At 38.6% G+C, this 24,957-nt stretch overlaps 1 protein-coding gene across 1 annotated transcript in view; it reads left to right on the top strand.

Annotated features, from left to right (window-relative positions):
• Window positions 1-1,464: 1,464 nt before the first annotated feature.
• ABCA4 (ATP binding cassette subfamily A member 4) overlaps window positions 1,465-24,957 on the top strand; it is a 72,082-nt gene continuing 48,589 nt past the window's right edge. The window contains exons 1-11 of the mRNA XM_075038962.1: window positions 1,465-1,743; window positions 2,262-2,403; window positions 4,161-4,300; window positions 7,093-7,220; window positions 11,568-11,765; window positions 16,041-16,130; window positions 16,515-16,755; window positions 18,283-18,422; window positions 19,535-19,651; window positions 20,430-20,627; window positions 24,497-24,702. Coding sequence (XP_074895063.1) covers window positions 2,282-2,403; window positions 4,161-4,300; window positions 7,093-7,220; window positions 11,568-11,765; window positions 16,041-16,130; window positions 16,515-16,755; window positions 18,283-18,422; window positions 19,535-19,651; window positions 20,430-20,627; window positions 24,497-24,702 — 1,580 coding nt within the window. The 5' untranslated portion in view covers window positions 1,465-1,743; window positions 2,262-2,281. The remainder of the gene's footprint in view (window positions 1,744-2,261; window positions 2,404-4,160; window positions 4,301-7,092; window positions 7,221-11,567; window positions 11,766-16,040; window positions 16,131-16,514; window positions 16,756-18,282; window positions 18,423-19,534; window positions 19,652-20,429; window positions 20,628-24,496; window positions 24,703-24,957) is intronic.

Genomic DNA, 24,957 nt, shown 5'->3' on the forward strand with positions numbered 1-24,957 from the left:
AGCTCAGACAGAAAGGAATTACTGAATTCGAGTCTGAGGATTTTGTATTTCCTGGGAATGAAGTAAGAATCGACATGTGAACAATAAACCAGATGAACTCTGCAACAAAGATGACAACCAAGGAATCTCCCTGGTTCTTACCCATCTGAATTTATACATGTGTAGTGCTTGTCTCAAATGTCTTATCAAGTGGATGACAATGGGTGTTAATCAGACCTTGTGGACCCCTGCTGAGAAGGGTCTGTAACATCATATTCTGAGCTGTGCATAACAGCTGTCAAGGAGAACTGTACAATGATAGGTTTCCTTCTCTAATAATTGTGTCATCTGCCCTTTGCTACTGGCAAGATTTTGTCTGTCTATAAAAATATCAGAAGGAAAGCCTTAAGAGAAAAAGTGCAAGATAAGAAATGTTTGCCTGGTGTAAAGCTTTCTACTTTTTTGCTGTAAGCATAAGCTATGCTTAACTAAAGCTATTAGACAAAGTTACAGTGGAAAAAACAGGGCAGGTCCAAAAAACTGTTCTTAATTATGCTGTGGAGTATCTTTTGCCCTGCATCACTCAGTTTGGAAAAAAAACATTCACACGTGACCCATCTTGTCTCTGGCTCTGCCGCTGTATGCATTATTGTTACATATTTGGTGCCTGGTTGGGGAGGCAGGAGCGAAGCAAAGGAGGCAGGGAGGGCTTTCCTGTGCATGTGCTACAACCCTGGTTCTGGAGACAGTTTGCCCTGGCTCTTGTAGGAGGAAAAAAAGTGCCACGTGGCTGGACACAAAAATCCTATAGCTGGACCTTGGACCCCAAAGCCTGTGTCACGGGATCAAAGAGTTGTAGTTTCAAACCTCTGCCAAAACACACAGAGACAGTAAAACAAACTGAAACACAGGAGTGGAGGAAACAGACTGAAAAGCAGGCAGGATGTTGCTCTGTTTTAAAGCAGTGCCCTTGATTTTCTGTCATGACTGGGAGCTGGTGACTGTTCTAAGTGTAATGAAAGATCTGTGCAATAAAGTGGCCTTTGATGGGGTCTTCTTTGTTATTGAATAAGGTGTTTGATCTTAATGTATGCATTTCTACCTGTATTAGAAAATTAATAATGTTGAAATTAATGACGACAAAAAGAAACAAAAGTAAAGATCAAAGAATGCAAGCTTATGCTAAAGTCTTTTACTTCTGGGTAAGCACAGTGCACCGACAGCCTACTAATGAGCCTAGCATTGTGAAAGTGTGGATTAAAAAAAACCCACATTTTTTTCACTTTTGCATCTAATCCTTTTTTCCTGTATTGTTAGAGAGTCATCCACTTTGTATAAAAACTATTTAGACTTTTATCTGGTCTATCTGGCAGTTTAGTACTACCTGCCATCTCTTTTTACCTCACTCAGGATGCTTAAAAGTTTCATTAGAAGAGATGGAGAAACCACTGCATTAATAGTGATGCTTCACGGTGCTCTGATGAAATCCTTGCTATTTCCAGGTGTCCTTTCCAAATGGTGAAATAGGCAAGGGATAACCATGGCACATGCTGCACTGGGTGTTGCTGCTGTGAGAAGGAGCCTCAGCCCTCTAGTCACTTAGTAACTCTATACATGGTTCATCTGTAACATTTATTTTTAATTTATTTTTTTCTTTTTTTTTTTTTCAGCTTCGTTTTGTGGTGGAGCTTGTATGGCCTCTGTCATTATTTCTTGCCCTTGTCTGGCTGAGGAAAACTAATCCACTGTATCGCCAACATGAATGTAAGAACATAAGATGTTTTAATGCTCTGACTTGTGCTAGATAATGGCTAGAAGTTCTCAGACAGAGATAATGGAGCTGGTTGCCGAGTATTATTCTCCAGTGGCAAAAGAACAGACTTTGCTTCAAGTAGTTTAGTTATTTATAGCCATATGTTATAAGATTTACCAGTGAGGAGGAAAAAAAAAAAAAGCTCTAGTTTTCCTGTGAGATGCTTTCGGACTTACATGAGGTATCAATATTCTATGAAGTTGTAGGTTTCTGTAATTCTGTTACTGAAAAAGTTACTGCCTCACTACTTATTTAAAAAAAAAAAAAAAAAGTTATGTCACAATTTATTTCAGCTGAAAATAGCCACATTGCTTCTATTAGTGACTTTTTTTTACTTAGTAAAAGAGAAACCTGTATGATTTCCATCACATTCCTTCTGTAGTGAGCCAACACATCATGCTATTTAGATTCACACAGGCTGCATTAGAAAAGACACCTAATCATTTATATTTCTGTTTCCATACTCAAGGTCACTTCCCAAACAAGGCAATGCCATCTGCAGGAACACTGCCATGGTTACATGGCATCTTCTGTAACATGAACAACCCCTGTTTCCGCAGCCCAACCCATGGAGAGGGTCCAGGTGTTGTGTCCAACTACAACAATTCCATGTAAGCAGTGCATTGAGGCATATTTTAAAGAATTGTTCTGTGGTGTGAATGAGAAGTGAAAGGTGAGCATTTAAGAAAGCACCGGTGTGCAAATACTGGAAGACAAAAATTTTCAGTTCTAGCACATCAGCTGCATTCCAACGATGGCCAGCAAAGTTGAAACAGAGCTCATGATGGTGGGTTTGGTCCTTTTCAAGAAAGAGTTCAGTTGTAGTAGTCCCTAGGGAAGATGTGTTCACTTAGTAAAATCCATCCTTTCTATTGCCTACTGCTTAGTGAACGTCTCAAGACAAATTTTTTTGATATAAAAGTATGAAACCCCTAAGCTTTCTTTTCTCATCACTTGAGTTGTCCCTTCTATATGAGAGCTCTGATGAAGTAGCATCAAAGGAAAATCTGCGCTGCCACTTCTTATGTAGCACCTGTTTTGGCTACATACTAGTAAGACTTTAACCAGCATAGTAACCTTCAGATACTAAGCTTATTAACAAAATAGGAGGATAGGACATTTCTGGACTGTTAGTGAAAAAAAGCTGTGGGAGTGCTTTATTGCATTGTTTGTTATAGCTGAGTTATGAAAGACAACATAGTGGACAAAGACCCTTAGAGTAAAAACCTGTTAGAATAGCTATAAAAAATGCTCCAAATCTCCCTTTGCAATTAGTCCACTTTGGAGCATCCAATGATTAAAATTCATGAGCTAACAATGTCAAGGCCATTAAAGCTCCAGTCATGTGAAAGTCTGTAACTTGAGTTAACTTAGCATTTGACCTTTTGTTCCTAGTGAACAGGATTTAAAATAGTCAGCTGCACTTTTTTTGTGGGGTACAGTCAATCACACAGTGAAGCTATAGGGTTCTGTTTTCTATACATTCTGGCTTTTCTAGGTTGCTTATTACAGAGCAAACTGTCCCTTTGTGAGACAGAGTAAATTCAGTTCACTACAGAGGAAGCAAATACATTGTGTTTTCTGAAAGAATTTAGTCCTTCCTGTTTGCCGTTTCCTGTAAGCTAAAAGAAGTCAAAGAGGACTGAGATATACCATTCCATGTATGGAAAAACATAACACCATTAAAGAAGTGTGATGGCCTCTCCTGCTGTGAATAAGAATTTTTTTGTACTTGTTTATAAACACAGGGCCTGATTGCATCCTCACTTGAACTGCATGTTCTAACCCAGAACTAGTAGGTGAACAGCTGCCTGTGACAGTTTGTCACTCCCATTTTCCTGCCTCTCCTAGAAGAAATGCTTTGAAGGGACCTGAACGCCACCCTTACATTGGAGGGGACTGAACCGGGAGAGGGAAGAGGATTCTGTGTCTGAATGATTCCATGTCACTTACTGGCTGAGCAGGGCTGCATGTGCCCACAGTGCCCCATCCAAATGCTGGAGCTGAGCCTGGGCCAGAAGCAGAGCAGATTTGCACCATAGCTGTGAGGTGAATGCTCTCTGGGGAAGGTCCTGTATCCCCAGAAAGATCAGCGTGGATAATGAAGAAAGTGTATGAGAAGCCAACCTTCTGCAACACCAGTAGCCCTCTTAAACCTTCTGTGAACTTCCAAACCTAACTGAATCCCACACCACCTGGAACTAGTCACCACAAAACTGACATTTGAGTTTCAAGACTAAGGACAAAATAGTTTATTTTTTCCTCACCCCTAACACAGAGAAAGTTGACTTCACTCTTCTGTGTGTGTGAAAGGTTCTCAAGAGTCATCAGTCTTAAATTATTGTTGGTTCACTATTTCTTCTTTCAGCCTTGCAAGGGTATATAGAGATGCTCAGGAGCTCTTACTGGAAGCCCCTGAAATCCGTGACCTTGGCAGAATCTGGGAAGAACTGATCATTATGACTCAGTTTATGGAAACAATGAGGACTAATCCTGAAAGAATTGCAGGTAATTGTTTTGTCTATATCCTTTAGACTACTGAATTTTTCCTTCTGAGAGCTGACTGGTAGTTATTCTGCAGATTGACAACGTTATAATTTATTTCACATGTGACTGTTACTCTGCTTACTGTTAGAGAGAGTAAGTTAAAACTCATCCAGTGTTGTAACAAACACCTTTCATTCGAGAGAAAGGAGAGAGGCAGTCATCTCCATTCTTCCTTAAATAACAGCAGACAAAACACAAACCCACGGATATCTCACCACCCAAAGTAAAACACATGGATGAAGAAATTTCATTAGTTATTATTACAGTAGAGGCAGAAGCAATAAGAAAGCATCACTGGAAGATGCAGAGGAATGGAAAGCTAGGAATATGCCTGAATATATACTAGAAGCATAAACCAGAGAAGAGCTTGGAGGTACTTTGCTTCAAGTGTTAGCTGAAATAGGTTTGGAACAGTGAAGAAGGAGACACTTTCTTGTTCTGATGATGTGTTTAGAGGAAGAAGGCATTGCACACGTCTTATAAACAGGATTGCAAATTATATGACTTCATTAATTTTTTACTTAACCTGCTGAACTCAAAACACAATCCTGGGGAAAAATAGGAAATGGACTAATAATAAATTTTTCATTGAGTATTTGGGCTTTAGGTACAGAATTTGAAAAGATACTCCTAAAACTAAAGGCACGAAAATAGACTGGATTTGAGAACTGATCTGTCTCATTCTCAAATCCTTTGCCACAGGAATAATATTCTTATTAAAATCAAATAATCACTCTCCATATACTTTTAATAAGATGTGTACAAATCATCTGATATACATACTCCACTATCTTATCCGAGGTTTCTAACTAGAAGTAAAAAAGGGACTATCTCATTGTAAATAACAGTGAGACAATCAAAATGCCCCAGAATGCAAACAACAAGAACCTGAGTATAGTCTGAGTTGTGGTTTGTACACAGCTATAGAAACTAAATCTGTCTATTTAGAGGTGAGGAAAAGCATGACCTGGCATGGGTTTGCAACATACTGCTAAGGTACCACACCCCATGGTTTGGGAAATTGCCTTTGCATCCCGTATCAACTTTACTCAGCAGTTGGAAAATAGAGTACATGCCTCCCCACTCCTGTGAAATATAATGTTAACACTCTTTCAGAATCGGGGGGGGGGGAATGTATTTTACTTTTTAAAAAATCTTAAAAATGTTTGGAATCTCCTGTTTCATGAAAGAAAGCAACAAAGTCAGTTCCGAGGCTAAAATAATAAAATGGGAATTGCCACCTTTTTCCATACAGAAAAAGGTACTGCAGAATTGACTATTTAAGTTCTCTCTGTGTGTAGCTTACTACTATTGCCTGTAAGTAACAATCTTGACAGAATATTGTTATAGCTGCAGAGCTGATCAATGAAAAAATCAGAAATGTCAGAATTGAGCTTGTTCCTTCTCTGGATTCTTTAAACCAGATCTACCTCTTGAGTCGTCCTTCCTTGTCCCATTTGCCTCTTACACTGATGCATTTGATGAGATTTGTTCCTGTGGTGTGCTTTTTCCTCCATAATGCCTGGGTGCCAGGAACAGCGTCAGTGAGAATGAGGGAGAGGCCTCTGCTATTGTTTTCAGTGTTTACAGCTTGAACAAATACATAGAGGAGCAACTGAAGAAGTTCTGCTCAGCCCCTGGAGCCCTAGGGCAGAATACGATTATTGCAGATGGAATTGTGGAAGTTAGTTGTCAAACTCTGATGAGACTCTACTTAACTCACAGAATGGAGACACTCAGCAGCAAATTTGTGCATGTTTATGTGGAGATGTCTAAAGCTACGTTCCCCATGTCAGTATGATACCTGCTGCTCCTATCAGTTTCAATTGCCTGTTCTAAAGACTGGAAGAACTAGTGCTTTTCAAGCATTCTTTACCAAAGTCAGTTGATGCTGTGAGAACTACCTTTAATAAAGGCTGTAGTATTCAATGGACATGAGCAACATTCACTTTCCAAGCTTTCACTTGGACCATACTGAGGTGGAATTCATGCTGACACTGATTTGTAACAGAGACAAGTTAAAAAAGATTGTCACTGTTTGACTTTAAATCAGCAGTATTTTGAATATTGTTATAGATGGGATTAGGGAAACTTGGTGGCCTCTCACATGTGTTTAATTTAATAGTGGGTAGTCTCATTGGTTTGCCTGAAGATTTGTCAGTTTTTAGTTTAACAGTTGGTAATCTAGTTTAATATGACCACTAAACTACAAACAGTTTATGCTTCTCTAAGGAAAATGAATTTTTTCTTGTGAAAGATTTTCAAAGGACCATTTTTGCAATACTATAGAATAAGATTAACTAGCTAAGATTAATGGACAGCAAGTGATAAATTAGTTTAAATGTAAAAGATTGGCTAAAGTTATTTACACAAAGCCCAGAAGAAAGGACACTAACAACAATAGCACACTTGAATCTGAACATTTAAAATAAAGCATTGCCTCAGAAAAGAGACAGATGCTTTCAAATGCAGTCAGGGATGCTGTCATACTTCTGCTGCTGAAGTTCTAGTCTGAAACACCTTTGAGAAATCTGATATGCAGAGTTAGAACATTCAGCATTTTCTGATGATCATTCCCCAACAAAGGATTAAAATTATTTTGAATTTAAAAAATAGGTCTGGACCCCATTAGTCACTATTAAGTATATGAGCCAAAGTACATCCTTTTTGTAGGTTTAAGCCAGGGTATGAGTTGTTCTTTAACTTACTTTGTTTGGTATCTCACTGATCTCTGCACTCCTTTCTTCACCTAGGAAGAGGAATACGAATTCTAGACATTTTGAAAGATGGGGAGACCCTTACTTCCTTCTTGCTGGAAGATGCTGGCCTCCCAGATACTGTTGTTTTCCAGCTTATTAATGCTCAAGTGCGCCCTGAACAGGTGGGTATAGCATAACAGCTACCAAGCTGTTACCTCTGTGGAATGCAATCTCTTGAGTTGTATATGCAAAGTAGCCTCAGTGAGGACCTTGTGCCCAGAATACCTGCTACCTTATAGGTTGGTTGTACAACTTCTCCCTTTGTTTTTTGTGAATCTAGAGGAAGAGGCATGCATTTTGTCTTTAAAAAATATTTTGAATATGCATTAAATATAGATTATTTTGTCCGATGCTGCTGTTGCTCCCAAATAATGAGCATCAAAAAATGATACTGCCAAGCAATGCATCTGTCCCCATGATTAAAGATTTGGCTCAAAAGTATAAGACAGCTGGGCATCCTTTTGAGACAGCACTCCTGATAAACTGCAGCAGAGAACTATTTGAGGTTCTTAAATTAACACTTAAATTCTCTGCCCCAATATCAGCAGCGTAATATGGTGGCTTTATGGAATTGTCCCACATGAATAGGTGGGAGTGGAGAAGCAGACCCACTTTCTTAGATTCTGATTGAATAATAGATCTGCTCAGAAAATTCAGAGTGAAAACTGCAGGTCAAATCCCTCCTGAAGCAGCTAAGCAGGGGACTGTGTTTGACCAAGTTCAGGCTGTCTCTGCATGTGCTGGTGGCTGGGAGCTCTGTGAGGAATGCTGTATTAATGAATGAATGTTGCTGAATCAGAGCTCTGGAACAATTTCTACACTGCATTAGTGTGTGGGTGGAAGCAAGTGAATAATTGAGGCTGAAAGACTCAATTCCTCTTTTTCACTGCCACATAAAACACAAATGCTGGAACTGTGTGTGGCCAGAAAGAGGGAGGGCATTAATGAACTTGCATGCAGTTCCTTTTGTGCACCACAGGTTCCAGCTGGTGTGACTAGTAGCCAGGTTACTTATCTGCTGTATTCTTGATTAGTACCATGGGAAGCCCTCCCCTCCCCTCACTTTGTCATGACGCAATACCACAAGACAATACCAAAGTAAGTGTCAGTTGATACATCCTATTTATTTTCACACCTCCATATCAGCTGAGATGGTGAAAATTTGCTTCCTTGCTGCTCATGACAAGAAGAATATATACAGATACCCTGCTGGGCTTCTCTTTCCCTTTTTGTCCCTAACTTCTTTGCCAGACATCTGCTGCGCCAGGAGAACTGTGTGCTGATGTATTAGTGTCTGTTAGCTCCCCAGTGGCATTCATTCATCTACTGTTAAAAACTCTGCCTGCCAGTGTATGCAGGACTGAAGTTTTCAACACCATCACTGAAAGTATGGTTGAAACCTGCTGGAACATTGAAACCTGGTGTTTTTCTGCTATATTTTCTGTGCTGATGTAGAAAGAGACATGGTTCTCTTCATGCTGGAAACTAAAGAAATCAGAACATCAGTTAGAGAGGAAGCTGGAGGAGACCTGGTGTTAAATACCACTTTTGCTGTCTTCCATAGGGTTTTCTTGTTAGCAGTAATCACAGGGGTACAAGATCATCTCACAAGAGCTGATTTACAGCTATGAGGAAAGAAAGTGCTGTGAATACTTCCTCCAAGAGGAACTGATGCAGACAACTAATCTCATAATTTTTAAAAGACCACAAGAGAATTATTTTCAATAGTAATTGAACATTTAATCTCCCGTGGGAGGTAAATCACTTAATTCCTATAGACCTTCTTGATAAGCAAGTTACTCAGGCTGGACTTACAGTTGGTTGAGGTAGAAGTTGCGGAGCCATGACCCGAACCTAGATCTGTGGTCGTCTTAAGCCTCAGCCATGATAGTTCATCTCTATTTCTTCATGCTGCTCTACCCTCAGTTTGCTTGCATATCACTGTACACCCTCTCCCCGGCTCTGATGGCACAGAGGTGATCAATCTGAAAGCAACTTGTAAACAAGAGCCTGACTGTTGCCAACAGCTGGCTGCATATCTGGGTCTGAGGTGCCTGGGAGTGCAGGAAATGACACACAGAGCTGAAAGCTAAACCTGATCAAAGAGCCAACTAACTGAAAAAATAATTTGGACATCATCTTGCCAGCTTTGGCCAAAGAGTGACACATTGATTAAAAAGAAAAAGTATTGAAGTTTTCCTCCGAGGGCCTGCTTTTTTGAGTCATTCTAAGACAAGGATAAGAGGCTGATGTTAAATCACAGTAAGAAGTTCAGGAAAGATTGGCAACAGCCCGCTCTACCGGAAAAATTGGAAGGGCAGAGGTTTTATGTTTTTCTAATACCATCTGTTCATGAACATTCTTGAAATGCAGTTACAGTTTGTAAATAACCTCTCTTTTTTGTGTGTGTGTGTTTAATCCTTCTCAATGATGTTAATGTCACAGTTTCCTCATTTCACAAATCAAATCAAGGTTCCCAGACTGCCTCCCTGTGCAGCTCAGTTTCATTGCAGTTCACACTGGATGATGAAGACCATGCCAGATCAGGCGTATATGGTTAAAAAAATGCTGCTCTTTTCATACACATTCCCAGGAAATAAGTGACTGAGCAAATAAGCAAATTCTTTCACTGTCATAAAGTCGGTTAAATCCAATTAAAATTTTCCAGTTTGAGGGAGGGCAGGGATGTTTGCTTTTGGAGTTTTTTGCAAGCCAGACTGTATCTGTCAGTTGCATTTCCCCTTTTGCATTCTGTCTCTCTTCATACTAACTTGTGTTAACAATGCCTTTATATGGGTACAGCTGTAGTGATGATAGTGACAGTACCTCTCAGATACTTTTACTAGAAATTCACATCATTTCTTTGCATCATAATTCCAATATACAAACTGTGCATAATTCAAGTACCTTTTTTTTTTTGTCAGCTCCATAAACAGCTCCATAAACTGAAACCCAGGGCAGTCATGGTAGACAAAATACAATGTTGTACTAGACCTCTTTCCCCCTGCCTCTCCTATTCTGGATGCTGACTTTCCACAGCCACACACAGTTTTGTTGGTAGCTTCTGACATCTGAAGCACTTAATGAATAACTCCGCAAGCTTGAATCTACTCTCCAAAGCAACTGAATTAGGTTTTTTTTCTTATTCCTTTGGGTTTTTAAATATTTCTCTTTACAGGCACCACCAAACAAGTCACAGCTGCTAACTGTAGGATATTTGCAGATATAAAATTTTAATAATGTTCAGAATCTCTTAGATGGCCATGTTAATTTGCTTAGATAGGAAATAAATGTGCACCTATGTCTGACCTGGAATAGGTGTGGTGTATTTGTTTTCATCCAAATGTCTTAAAGAGTGGAATGTTCAGCACATTATTTTTCTAAATAAAATGACATTCTGTGCAGATTTTGACAATATCTTTTTCTATGCAGCCCATTAAATTCCTTAAGCCTAATGATATTGTGCCAGTGCATAGTTCTTGTTTGTCTGAAAGTCTGTGTTGATCTCAAACACAGTAGGAATTTATAGTCATCACAGTATTGTGAGCTTTTTTCCTTACAATTTGTACTGTGAAAGCAGATGGACAGAGGATGGGAACATTAGCTTATGAGCAATTTCCAGTGCTACTTTTTATTATATTGCCATGTATTCTGTGCATTATAAAGCAAGTAGAACTGAGTCATAGACTACCAAGAAGAGTGTTCCATTACAACAATGTAAATCCCAGGTAAATCTACTGATTTCTTTGGAGTTATTCTGCATTTACATTGGTTTAACTAGAAACTAATCTGTTCCCAGGGGTTGAATACTGAAGAAAATAATTGGTTTCTTCTGTTCTGTGTTTATATTTGAAGTGGTAATCAGTAGATGGGTGTGGTTTAATGTAAAATGGCTTTGTAAAGCCTGGCTGTATGCTTGTGCACAGTGACAATGAATAATGGCTGTGGGGAAGCATTGGGGTGGAATAGTCATAACTGAAATAAAATACTGAGGGAAATCAAGCTTGAGAATCAGTGGAACTGGCCTTTTTCTCTTAGAGCAACTGACAGCAAAAATATAACTAGCCTAAACACGAAAGGTAGAGTCATGTGGCACAAGCGGTTGGTCCTGGGGAAATACTTTCAAGCAAGCCGTAGCTATCGTTCCTTAACCACAAGTATGGGTAGTATGGCATCAGGTATGCTTAGATGAGAGAGAGAAAGAGAAGATGACTCGCAAGAACTTTTGCAATGAAAGGAAGGATCACTAATGAGAAGAGGAAAAACGTGACTGAAGACACAGTGATCTAGCATAACATCAAGTGAATGTGGTTCAAGACTTAATGCTTCAGCTGACCACATTCTTCTGCCACTCATGAAAATATTAGCAGGGGCTGATATCAAGGTGTCCACTTTTGATAAATCTTTAATTGTTCCTGAGCAGTATAAAGATTACACAACAGTAAATGAAATATTGGGTTCGGTTGCAGTTTGCCTACGGCGTACCTAGCTTGACTCTGAAGGAGATTGCTTGCAGTCAGATGCTCCTGGACCGCTTTATTATCTTCAGCAGCCGAAGAGGTCTCCCTTCTGTGCACAAGGCCATGTGTGCCTTGTCCCAGGAAAGCCTACAGAGAGTAGAAGATGCCTTGTATGCAAATGTTGATTTCTTTAAGCTATTTCAGCTGGTAAGTATTAATACAATCATCCTGCCTTCTATTGTAATTTTTTTGGCTGATATTTCATTGCCCTTCAAGAATTTTCCTTGTAATACATCACCAATGTTGCAAGTGGTCTTTGTTTATTAACCCTTGCAAATGTAAGGTTATGGATGTGTGATCGTTAACCTACCATCAGCAGGACACTAGACAGTTCTGAGTATGTTTTGGTATGAAACAGATTAAATTCAGAGTACAACAGAACTAAAAGAATCAAATGCAATTTTAAAATCAGAGGTGTGTGGAAGTATTATCTGGTCTTTCCAGTCTGTGTAGCAAAATAGTGTGTGGCAAGACCTACAGGGCCATTGCTGAGGGTTCTGAAAATACCCCATACAACCCATCCTGTCTTTGCTCCATCCAGCATGACAGAATTTTACGCTGAAGTCAAAGCCATGATGCAGCTTGAGTTAGGATAGCCATATGAGCCTTTTTAAAACAAAACAAACAAACAAACAAAACAACACAAAACCAAGCAAGTTGTACTGGCTTTCATCACTTTTTCTATAGAAGCTTTTCCTTACCTGTTTTCATTTTCATTGCCCTTCTTTGTGCTGTTCCTGTTTCTGCTGTAACCTTCTTGCAATAAATTAACCACAACTGCAATCTTGGTTCAGTATGGAGATATTATGCCTTTTTAATATTTATTTATTTGTTATTATTTATATTTTATTATATATTTAAAAGTAATAATATGAATATATGTATTTTTAGAGAGAGAGAAAATGGCATAGTTGTAGGGTGGGGTTTTTTGCTTTTGTCCTCTGTTCTCTTCCTAAAAATTTTCTAATACCCCATTTGTATTCTGCACACTGAGCTGGTGCTTTCAGAGAACTATTCATAAAGACTCCAAGGTCTCTTTCCTCATGATAGCAAACTTAGAGCCCATCACTGTGTATGTGTCTTTCATGTTTGTTTTCCCTGTGATCATGACTTTGCATTTTTCAACAATGAATTTAATTTGCTGGTTTTCACCTTTTAACTTAATGTCATGAGACCATCACATTGTCAGTTTGCTGTATACAGCAGGCAGGATATATGAGCAGCTGCTGAAGTTACATAGAAATTATTGATTGGACTTTTCTGCCACAGCAGTGTAACATCATGATTAATTTAACATGGATTTTATTCAGCTTTGAGTTGCTCAGAACTGGGAACAGAGGATGCCAGAAGCTTTAATTGACACACCAGCCAAATTACTGTTTGATTACCGTGGTATTGACAGTCATTCATTGTGCTCATGTGATTTTGCCAATCCTCATAAGAGTCTGTGGTCAGCTTTTGAAAGCTGCTATTTTCCATTTCTAAAAATATGCTCAGATATTTTCATATACCTGATGCTTGCTGGAAGTAGCAGAGAATTAATGCTACAGTACTTCTAAGATAGGTTTTCAGCATTTAAGGACTTCATGTGAATATGCAGACTGCACTTCGCAGCTTTAAAATCAAGCTGATAACATACCGTGATTTTGCTGCCATATCAAATAAAATGGAAAGATGAGATTTGATGAAGCAGTTGTCTGTGTTAAAAAAAAAAAAAACACACAAAAAAAACCAAAAAACAAAAAACAAAAAAAGCCTCACATGGCAAATAGGAACATAAACCTGAAACCAAAATCTGGAGTTGTGAAAGACTGGGGTGTTCAGATGCAGGCTTACGGTCTGGTCTGTTACTGCAAGATCTGTCTGCCAAGACTTCCCCTGATTATTGGAAGTCTGTGTGTTGGAAGGGTATCCACAGCCTGATTCCAAGTGGGTTTTAATGTGCACCCAGCTGCAGAGAAGAGGGATTATCTTTTCATGATGCCTAGTACAATGAGACCACAAGTTGGTAGAAGCTTTCCCACACTCCCATCATTATAGATGCTAAATAATAATTTTAATATGTTCCTGGTTTTTTCCAAGGCAGAAGAACCCCTTTTGAATCAAAATCCATCTCAGTTACTCCTGTTAAACTAAAAGGTAGACTGTGCATAAGCACTCCCTGCCACAGTTATTTTTAAAATGTGCTTCTCTACCACTTTGAAATTAGTGTTTCTTGTTGAATTTGTGATCAACATATTCAAGTATGTATGTGCATAAACATACACTCAAATCCTTCATGTGCTTATGTATACACTCTAGGGGTTTTTGCCAGAAATTAAAGCAATTCACATTTGGCAAGGCAGAGACAGAAAAATAAGACCGTTCCTTTACTGTGTGGCTGGCTCAGCCGCAGCAAGGAAAATGAGCCTTTTACTGGAGCACTGCTGTTCTTGAACCTGCCTGTTTAGGCTTTATTTGAAGTTCTGTAATTTTGGGTGGAGATAAGCAGTTCTTCACTAACCATAGACACATGTTGCTGAAAAAGCTGCTTTGATCAGTATCACTACATGAACTTGATATGTAATCAAACTGAGTGTAAATCTACACTTAGTTATATATGCAGAATGAATCTTCATTGGATTTTTAAAATTTTATATTAGTTTTAAAACTTCTACTTTAGAAATACCTGTATATTCAAGACCCAGGTTATTTTCTGCACTCTTACACTGTCAGTCACTCTGTGCTTCATGGTCTTCAGGCTACAGTTGTATACTATAACCAATGACATACCAGAATTTGGTTTTGCAGAGCTCCTTGTTTAGTAGGGCTTATTTTAGGATGGTCAGCTGACTCTGGATTCCAGAACTGGACCTTCTGTTGTTGGAAAGAAACTCTTCAATGTTTGTGCTTTTCCTTTTTTTTCATGACACCATATTCACTTCCAATGAATATGAAAATAGTTGGATAAATATTTTGGGGGAAGCTTTCCTCCTCCTCTGTACTTACAGTCAATAAACATTTCCAACTGTATGCTTTGATATTTAGGTCAGATGAGAGTGTAGTTTGTATATAATGTCTGTTGATCCTGTCTTATGTGTGCTTCTACAGAACATGAACTAGCTGAGTACAAATTCAGTCATTTTAGGACGTTGCTGTTAAGACCTGATTCATACTGAATGCCTCCTGCAAGAAATAGTATTTAGGAGCAAATGTGTAATTTTGCCCGTATTTCTCTTTTCTTTTCCTCTAGCTATAAGAAGGAGGTTCTTAATTCCATATTTATCCCAGGCTTTTCTCTGGTTTGCTTCAGATTGTTTACAATACCTGTTGCTCATAGTTTCAAAAAGGCTAGGTTAAGGCAAGTGCTCCAATAATCCTGTATAATCTTTGCAGAGACTGGTTCCCCTTAGGGGACAAAGGAAAATTGTACTTTGAAGCATTTTTGTGTGTGTGTATACTTCCTGCCTGAACTGCAAGTGACAGATCAGAACATACTAACATAAGCTTTCCATAAAAACTCCTGCCTTTGTGATTCCCTGCCATGTACCTACACAGTGCAGCTGTCTTCTGCTTTCTTAACCACCAACTGACTGAAAGGAATGGCAGGGAATCAGCGGGGTGTATAGCTACACAGTTTTGAGGAAGTCTTTAGGGGCTTATCTCATAAATATTACAGTCTAGCTACCTAAAAGTCCAGCTTTATATTTTATTGTAATACTAGAAAAATAGATGCCTGAGAAAGCCTCAAGAGTGCTAAGTCTAAGCACGCATATGATTCTTTAGACAACTGACAAAAAAGGATGCAGTGATGCAAGCAAAGTGGTATGTGACAGCATACCATGGTGTCACCTGTTTCTTAAGAAGCCAGTGATAACTAAAGTGTTAACTTTTGCTGGCAAGGCCACTTGGCCAGTCTGCTGGAGCCTGGAGAAGTAATGGTTTCTGTCAGATGTGACACTGAGGACTGGACTGTGTCCAAAATCAGGAAATCCCCCAAGTGTGAAGTACTACCAGTTATTTACCTTCATGGCAAATGGGGGCTTCTGTATCACAACCTTTGCTAAATTTGGAAGTTACCACGAGTCTGTACATATCGCTGGAAGAATAGCCTCTGTGAGAAGCAGCTTCTCAGAAATCCCAGTTCCTGCATTCCTCCTCCATTTTTGCACCTCTTGGCATGGTGGGCTTAGATACACAGAACAAATCCCAAGCTATATTTTCAGTGGCCTGTGACTGTTTCAGCCTCATATTAGTAAGAACACTTACACAGGCTTTTGTGTGAGTCTGCACATGGGTACTGGATTTGTGGCCCCACAAGACAGGCTTACAAGGCTCACTGTTCCAAATAACTCAAAGTATTTGAGCTAGAGATGCCATTTGGATTTTCTTCTCTCACTAGAAACCATACAGAACTCATCTGTATTTCTGATGTATTCACAGCTTCCCACTGTGTTGGACAGAAACTCACCAGGTGCTGACCTGAAGGCCTGGGGGAAGGTGCTGTCTAATGTCTCCCAAGCAGTGCAAAAGGTAGGTGGTCTAATAATAGATGGCATCACTTTTCTGGGTAGCGCATAGTCCTCCTTTTCCTTTGTTCTTTTTATGTTCCAGTTACCTGCTTTATCAGAAAGAAAATAGACTTGTTTGGGAAAAGCTGATTCCTTAGAAATTCATTCTTCTCTCACTACAAAATAAATGTAGACATATGCATTGGCAGTTATGAAGCATATTCTTTTCTTCAGAAAAGACATGAGAGAACAAGAACTGAAAACAGTGCCTGTGACCAGGACAGATGAGATAAAAAGATGAGGTTCTGACTGGATCCATACTTCACCAGTCTGGGCACAACTGAGACTTCACCAGATACTTACCTCCTTTGAGGGTTGCGGTTAACAAAGTCTTGTCTTACTGCAGCTAGCCAGGAAGCCAAGCATTCAGGACCTTTTGATGGTTCTGCAACCATTTGTACAAGATGGAAGGCCGGAATCCTTAGGCCAATTGGTGAGCTCCTTGTCTGATCTTTTCTGTGGCTACCCAGAAGGAGGTGGATCCAGAGTGCTTTCTTTCAACTGGTATGAAGATAATAACTACAAAGCTTTCCTGGGGATTGACTCAACAAGAAAGAAATCCAGTTATCTTTATGATAATACAACCAGTAAGTTTTTCCACCAAACCATTACAGCGACTGTAGACAGATGCATTATGTTAGAATACCACTGTTGCTTTTATCAAATAACATTTTTAAGCAGTTGATTCAGGAAATTAGAGACAGGTTAGTTAATTTTCATCATACTTACTTCATAGCTGGAAGCAGAGAAGCCCAGGAATTCCAAACTGACAGAAATACGCATTTGCTTTCAATATGAAGGCATAAATAAACATCATCGTCATCATAATTAAGACAGTCCCTCTGTCTTATCTTCTAATATATGCTACTGATATCAGGAAGAACTAGATGCTTCTGAAGAAGGTTCAGGAAAATACAGTGCCACATTCTAGAATTGCTTTTCTCCAAGATAGGGGTTTTTTTGTTTGTTTGTTTGTTTTAAAGTCACTCAACTTGATTGATGGCCTAGAGCACAGGAATTTTAAAATCTCTCCTTTTAAATAAACAATTTGATACATGGTGGCTGTTCTGTTTCTGCATAAAAGTACATATATTTTGTAGCAGTAACAGTCTACAGCATAATTAAATCTTACATAGAAAGTATTTCAATTTACCAGTTTTTGTTGCTTTGATTTCCTCACCTTCTTGCTATTATAATAGGAGAGACTGCAAAGAGGAACCAATTTTATCTTTTCTACCATTTGATATTTTATCTTTTTATTGTGTCCCCTTCTGTTTTCTATTTAGTTTTTCTCTACATTTAGACCACCAGCATTTTTTTCTGTACTAACAGCCATATTATAGCTGGTAGTAGATTTCTGTGTCCCTTCTGCTATGATAGATAGGGTTGCATGGTTACAAAGTACAGGTGAGCACTTTGGCTGTAGAGAGACTCCTACCTTTCACCGTTTGTGTTCATACTTGGCTCTACTTATGTCTGAACCTTCAAAAGACCTGTAGAAAGCCCAGTACTCCATTAATTCAGCCAGGGAACAAAATAGTTGCATACTATCCAAATAAACTAATTACTTCATAGTGCAGGAGTAAGATAGAAATGCTTACATTAAAATGTTTAATTCTAAATTATTGTAGGATCCAGTTCTGAACTGTTCCGGAGTTCAACATCCAAGCCTGCTGGATCTCCAGTCCAATAGTTTATACTGTGTAAGAATTAACCACTAACAGGAGAAAAAACAGCTTTGTATCAGTATCAACTACAATACAAAGGAGCTAAGTCATTAGGAGAAAAGCCTCTAGAGCTCAAAACTGTTTAGTGAGATCTGGGCTGTCTAGTTTCCTTCCATTTGAAATACCTTAGAAATAACAGCAACTTTCAAATGGTTAAATTTATGTTTGCTCTTCCAATTTCTATGGTGTCTACAACTCCAATATCTGCTTAATAGTCTTTTCCATCTATTCAGGTGTTGTACTTCTACACTGCAGAATTTACTTAACCCATTCAGATTCAAAAATGCTTTAAACTGTCCATATTGCCAGTAAAAAGCACTGCAGGACATTATGTATGATAGGATTTGAGTAGGGTTACATAAAGACTGTCTTTCTTTCTGTCTTTAGCACCCTTTTGTAATGCATTGATCCAGAACTTGGAATCAAACCCTTTAACCAAAATAGCCTGGAGTGCTGTGAAGCCCCTGCTGATGGGAAAAATTCTCTTTGCTCCTGATTCACCTTCTGTACGGCAAATCCTAAAAAATGTAAGAAGTTCTGAAATACAAAAATGTATATTTCTAAAAAATTGCATCCTAAGAAGCCTCTTTTGAAAAACAGTGACCCAGCTACCTCAACCTAATCAGATTTTCTTCTCAGAACTCCATTTGTTGTGATAGTCATCAGAGGAGGGACAGTTACTCTTTGTTAAAAAACAGGAGGCAGATCTTCACTGATTCATCCCATCTTTGTCCACACTAAATGCTTTTTCCAGCTCAAGTAGCCTTTTGTTGGCATGATTGCACTTTTGCACTAGTAAAAATAGTAAAGTTTATATATAATTTTACAGATATAGGAACATCAGCAGCTCTGTGCCAGTAAATATTTAAATGGGGCAGCTATGAGGCTTGGATAAACTCATTGAGACGTAACACTGAGAGATTACCAACTAATAGCAACATTATTGTTTAGTATTATATATGTTGAAATGATAAATAATTTTCACTTCATGAAAATAGGATGGAGCTTGGACTCCAGCTAACTGCCTGAAGTTGGGTGAAATGAATCTGAGCAGTTAAGTCAAAGTTGCATATGACCTAGGTTTTGGCCACCTCCTAACCAGCAGTTCAGTACTCTCAACATCTATGTAAGGGACAGAAGAGCTGCTGCTTGTAGTTCACACAGGAAAACATCAGATTTACAGCAGCCTAACATTTCAAATCTTAACTAATATCTTAACTATGAGAGTATCTGTCTTCTCTAACTGCCTCCCATTTACTCATCTACCTACATCATCATAGTTCTTTAGTTCTTAATGGAGAGAAATAGTCAAAGGGAAAAAGAGAGGAAGACATCATTCTACCTAAACCCTGAGCATTTAAAAGAATTGAAGTTAACTGGGGTTAATGTGCACTTGTTTTTTCCATTACATATACAACAGAAATTTATCCCAAGTGACTTGGATTCCAGTTGGATTTTACAAATTCTTTTTCTAAGCATTATTAACACTTCTGCTATTTTAACAATTTTTTTAAGTATTGAAGGTAAAAACTATATTTGTAAGTTACAGGTTTCACTGTCACTGAACAGCTGGATCATAAATTCTGTTTGTTTATCTCCTTAGCTTTCTAACAGTCTTTTCTGCTGTTTTATTCCTCAGGCAAACTCCACTTTTGAGGAACTTGAACGCCTCAGACTGTTGACCAAAGCTTGGGAAGAAGTAGGACCTCAGCTGTGGTACTTCTTTCAAAACAGCCTGCAAATGAATATGATACGTGTATGTTATAACTTAGCAGGGATCCTCAGTAAGAGCAGCCTTTTATCATCCTTTATTTTTACTAAGGGAGAAGAGAATTAATTTGGAAGGTTTGCCTGGAAGCATAGCCTTTTCAGCAAGGAATCTGTGGCCTTTAAGGCTTATGGACTGGTTACTGGTCTTGATTTGAAGGCTAGTCTTAGATGCATTATAGCATCTCTGACAAAACCTCAGATCTGGACACTCTCTAGGATCTGGTTAATGACTTCTTAATAAAGGCAGCAACTGCTGCTTCCCTGTCTCTCCAAAATGTCCTTCAATAACAGACAACTTGATTTTCTTGGGTTCTGCATAGGCAAAGAAGGCAGTAGGGCCATGTTTTTGCTGGGTCCAGCAATTTACTACATTAGGAAATTGTTTATTTTCACATCCCTTAGATCTGACTTTGATCAGCTGCAAGTAATATCTGTGGTTAAAGTTTATAAAGCAGTTCATACCTGAGAAAACATTTGGTTTTCCACACTCTTCTATTTTAGATTAGACATTTATTACATTTATCCTCTTGCTTATAAGGAAACAATGCAATAAATAGTCAAGGATATGTTTCTTTTCATCCATTCTTCAAGCTTCACCTCCAGTTCAGCTATGCAATTGCTCATTTATAAAATTAATTCCTTAGCATACTGTTTTGTACTACTTCCATAGCTCAGAAAGAGCTATGGAAATGGAAGCCTTTCTAGCTAAACAGGACGCATGAAGAGGATCATTGTAGTGAAGCTGTCCTGGTGTGTTTCCTCAGGACTCTCTGAAGCACCCTACAGTGAGGGACTTCTTGAACAGCCAACTGGGTGCTGAAGGCTTAACTGCTGAACACATAATCAACTTTTTCCACAATGGGTCTCCAGGGATCCGGGAGAAGGGAATGGCAGACTTTGACTGGCGGAACATCTTCAGTGTTGCAGACCAAGCTCTGCGTTTGCTCAGTCAGTATCTGGAGGTAAGGTCAGCCCTCCCACTGCTGGGAATACTTGTAGAGAATATCTTAAAGCAGGGTAGGCAGTACTTGGGGACTGTGGCAACAGACAAGAAGGTTAAAATCATAAGACATCTTCATTCATTTCAAATTTAATCTCAATATTAAAAGCATGTTTTTAAAATAATACAGCAGTACAAGAGCATGAATATTTACCTTTATGAAAAAAAACTTCAATCTGATGATCCCCAAATGCTATATTCAAAATGTTGGTTGAACATCTGAACAGACTTTGATGCTGATAGGCAGAAAGTGAATGCAAAACTTCATGGAAACTTTTTCTGTAAGTACTAATAACTGACAGGCCACTAAGTTCAGCAAGACCAGGACCAGAGAAGCTAATAGTTCTTTGGTAAGTCCCCTTTCAGGTTTTTAAGCACCTGATCAATATTCCATTGAAACCAATAAAGGAGTTTCCACTTGTTCTGTAGAGATGAATTACATCTTACAAGCATCTCTGAAAGAAAAGCTATTTAATAGCTAAATAAGCTGAGCGTCAAGCTCCCAGAGAAAATTTTTGCTATTTGTAGGCAACAGGACCAAGCCTAGCTCTCTGAATTCCAATCCAGTTCAGTCTAAAAGACCATTCATCCACTGCAAGAAGGCAGGAACTGAGAGTCTATCTTATCTCTCTTTAGCTATTACAAGAGGGAACAATAAAGCTTTTGCGCAAAGCTCTGCTAATTCTTCTCCTGATCTTTTTGCATTATGTTAGCAGAAGTATTTCTTACTCAAGCTGAGTGAAATATATTGCTTGCAGCAGGCCAGTGCTTGAACATCCACAATATCAGAGCAGTTACTGTACCTGGTAATAGATCTTTGTGTCCTGAAGTTCTTTGTAATGGGCTTATTCTTTTAAGTCCGCTGTTGACACTGAGTTGTTAGCATTTGAGAACGTTTTCACACAGTGCAAAGCACAATGGGAACAAAGAGCTCCCTTTCAGGGACATCCTACTCCTTACTATAGTATGTAATGAGGAGAGGTGTGCTGCCAGCAACTATCTTTGGAGTGTCCAGATCTCTGCTGCAAGCTGTGGTGCAGCCGAGAATCCCACAAATTATGCAGTGGCTGCTCATCCTCACCACCCCAAGAATTTCCTGTTCTTCCCTTTGATTACCTAAGGCCACAGAACAGCTAACCTGTTTGTGAGAGCTACCTAGTCACCTCTTTATCCTTATTGTCTGGTTTTATCTCCCAAACCTGCTCTTAGTATTTTAGTTTTGGTTTTCCTATCTTCATTGGACCGTTTAAAATTGTTAAATAAATACTGGGAGAAGATCTGAAATAAATTTCCCCAAGTGGTTGATGAATTAATTTTGATATAGTGAGGTTTATGAAAGCACAAGCTGTGTTGCAGTTCACTGAAAGAAAGCCTAGGTAGAGCATGCAGCCTTTGTTTTGAATGCAATTAATGTTAAAGGAAAGAAATTCTAGCTTTTGGCTAGTAGATTACAATATAAAATCTCTTTTCACTTTCAAATTGTGTGAATTATTGCAACACTGCTGTCTTATCCTATGTTCTTACAGAAGCTTTCATTTCATTCTACTCAAACAGAAGATCTATAAGCATTTGTGTTTTCTCTTTCAAACACTTGCTGCTTCCTTGACTGGACCCCTGGATAAGATCCTATACTGCTCCTCAGCCTAGTCCAGACACTGTCTATTTTTCAGTGAAAATCTAGACAAGATCAGTTGTCTGTCAATACTTTGCCAGTGCCATTCCAACACATGGCCCTGGAGAACTACATGAGTTCTTCTGCAGCTGCAACAAGTACCTTGAAAATAATTCCTCAAAACAAAGAAACAGCAAATAGTCCTCCAGACACTGCAGACACAGTTCCACAGCAGGACTTTGCTGTGGAAACACTGACACTTTGGCAAGAACTAAACCGAGTTCCAGAACTCAGTTAACTGTGTGGGATAAACATATCCCCAAAAATTTAATACAACCTGAACCATCAGTCTAATTTTATTTCTTTTCTGGCATACAAATCAGAAAGTTTTTCTGCCTTATTTTGCTTTCTGATATGAAATTCTATGTAGTTTAATTTTGTAAAGCAAACTAGGAGAATGAACATTTGCAAAACACCAGGAAGAGTAAACCTACAAAATAATAAAGTTATCAATTTAAGTACTGTTTTGTTTTGCTGCCAGTTAAAAATATATTTTCATATAGATCCCATTAAACTGTAATACTCCAACTTTTAAAGGAAACAGAGCATGGTTTATCACAGGGAAAGGTTAAATTAAGGATTCTTTAAGATATCTGCCCATTAAATAAGAAGTTGTCTGTATGTGCACTTTGATGTGGAGTAATTTTTGGTTATTGACCTGCAAGAGATGATCAAGAAGATAAGATTGAACAAGTTAGCCTGGAATTTTTTGAAGCAAGGTAATTCAATAAGTATCTTTCCAGTCCATCAGGGGGTTAAATACTTCTACTCTCTGGTAATGTCTTGTTAGTTCTGAAGGGTGGAAGCTAAATATACAAACATAAGTCTGTAATGTTACAGATAACTAATGATAGAGTTTGTAGTGTTCACAATGTTGTTGCCTTACAATGCCAGTTAGGTAGGAGTTAAATGGGGGGGACATAAAGGGCTTAGATTTTGATGACTTGGTGTCTCGTATATGGAGTGATAGTAATACATTTCACAATAATGACAGAGACTAAGCAAGAAGGCAGTTTGCTGTGAAGGGTAAACTACATTTTATTATTGAGATAGCTGAAGCATGTTAAGTTAAGACAGCAGGTTAATCAAATGTCAGAATTTGGTAGGGACACAATATTATCAGTAAGGTCAATTGACTAGTTGACTGGCATTAAATAGGAATAAATGCCTAAATACCCAAGAGACTTTAAGATTCAAATTTATGCCCTGACTTTCCCAGTGCTTCACTTGACAAAGTGCTTTTCAGCTGAAGTCCATGGCTAATGTTTTTTTCTTATGGATCAGTCATCCTTTAGTTCCCTGGTGTTCACTCAGGCACTTCCTAGGCTGAAAAAATGTCCCAAAACTTGAAAAAGGATAATGTTTTGATTCAACTAGACTGCTAAAAAGCCTTTGTGGCCAGATTTATTTTATAGCTCAGTTAATTTTATCTCCTGGATGCAGACTCTGGAACAGTTCCTGATGTTGGGACCTCATCTGTGCTGCAGCTTTAGCCCTTCCAATTCAGATATTTGCCTTTTTGAGGGAACCTTCCAAGTATAGTCTAAGTGGCAGAGTTCACGTTTCCGTGGCTGGACGATTACAGTGGCTTAAATGTATTTAAAAATTTTTTTCATCCTATCTAATTAGTAACCATGGCACAATAGACTTTGGCTTAACCTAGTACTGGCTATACTTTTTGTACAGGTACATCTAAATTTGTCCCGTCATACTTAAGTTGCAACAGCAGCTCCTGCTTTAGTGGCCACGCTTGCTTGATTTCTTACTTGTCAGGATGGACACTTCTTGAGCTGAGAGGAGGCTATCTTTAAATATCAGGAATAAGATGCTTTCAAAATTACTCCATCCACCCACATTGACCACAGCAATGCTAAATCTGAGGTTTACAGTTCTTTTTAGGGACAACAATGTTTCTGAGCTTGTATTGATAATGCTGTGTGGTTTGAATTTGTCATAAGAATGAGACTAAGAATGGGGAAGCTTTCAGGAAGGAGAGAGTCAACTTTTAATAGTTTCAGCATAAGCTTTTAAAGCTGAAAATAACAACTACTTCAGATGAACCTACCTCCGTTTTCTGTTTTCAACCACTGATGTTTGCTTTAATGTATGCCTCTTACAGCTTATTCTTATGTGATTTTTCTCTTTGTGATTATTTGTAGTGCTTGACCTTGGATAAATTTGAAGGCTATCTCGATGAAACTCAGCTGACTCATCAAGCCCTTCATCTGCTGGAAGAAAACAAATTCTGGGCTGGTGTGGTTTTTCCAGACATAGAGCCTACAACCAGCAGTCTTCCACCACATGTGAAATATAAGATCCGGATGGACATAGATGCAGTGGAGAAAACAAACAAAATCAAAGACAGGTAAGTGATGGTTCCTTCTCAGTTCTTGCCTGCCATAACATGAATATGAGAGGCATAACGATATATAGAACCTGCATTGGATACATGCATGAAATGCAACAATATTCTCCAATTGTTAGTATGTAATGCTGTGCACAATCATCTCTAGTTACAAGTGGTATCACTCTTGTGATAGGCCAGGCAGTGGGCAGGTGCATGGATACATTGCAAAGGGATTGACTCTGCTCAGAATCTATTCGGTAACTATCCAGTAAT

This window comes from Buteo buteo, chromosome 10 (assembly GCF_964188355.1).
Source record: "Buteo buteo chromosome 10, bButBut1.hap1.1, whole genome shotgun sequence".
NCBI lineage: Eukaryota > Metazoa > Chordata > Aves > Accipitriformes > Accipitridae > Buteo > Buteo buteo.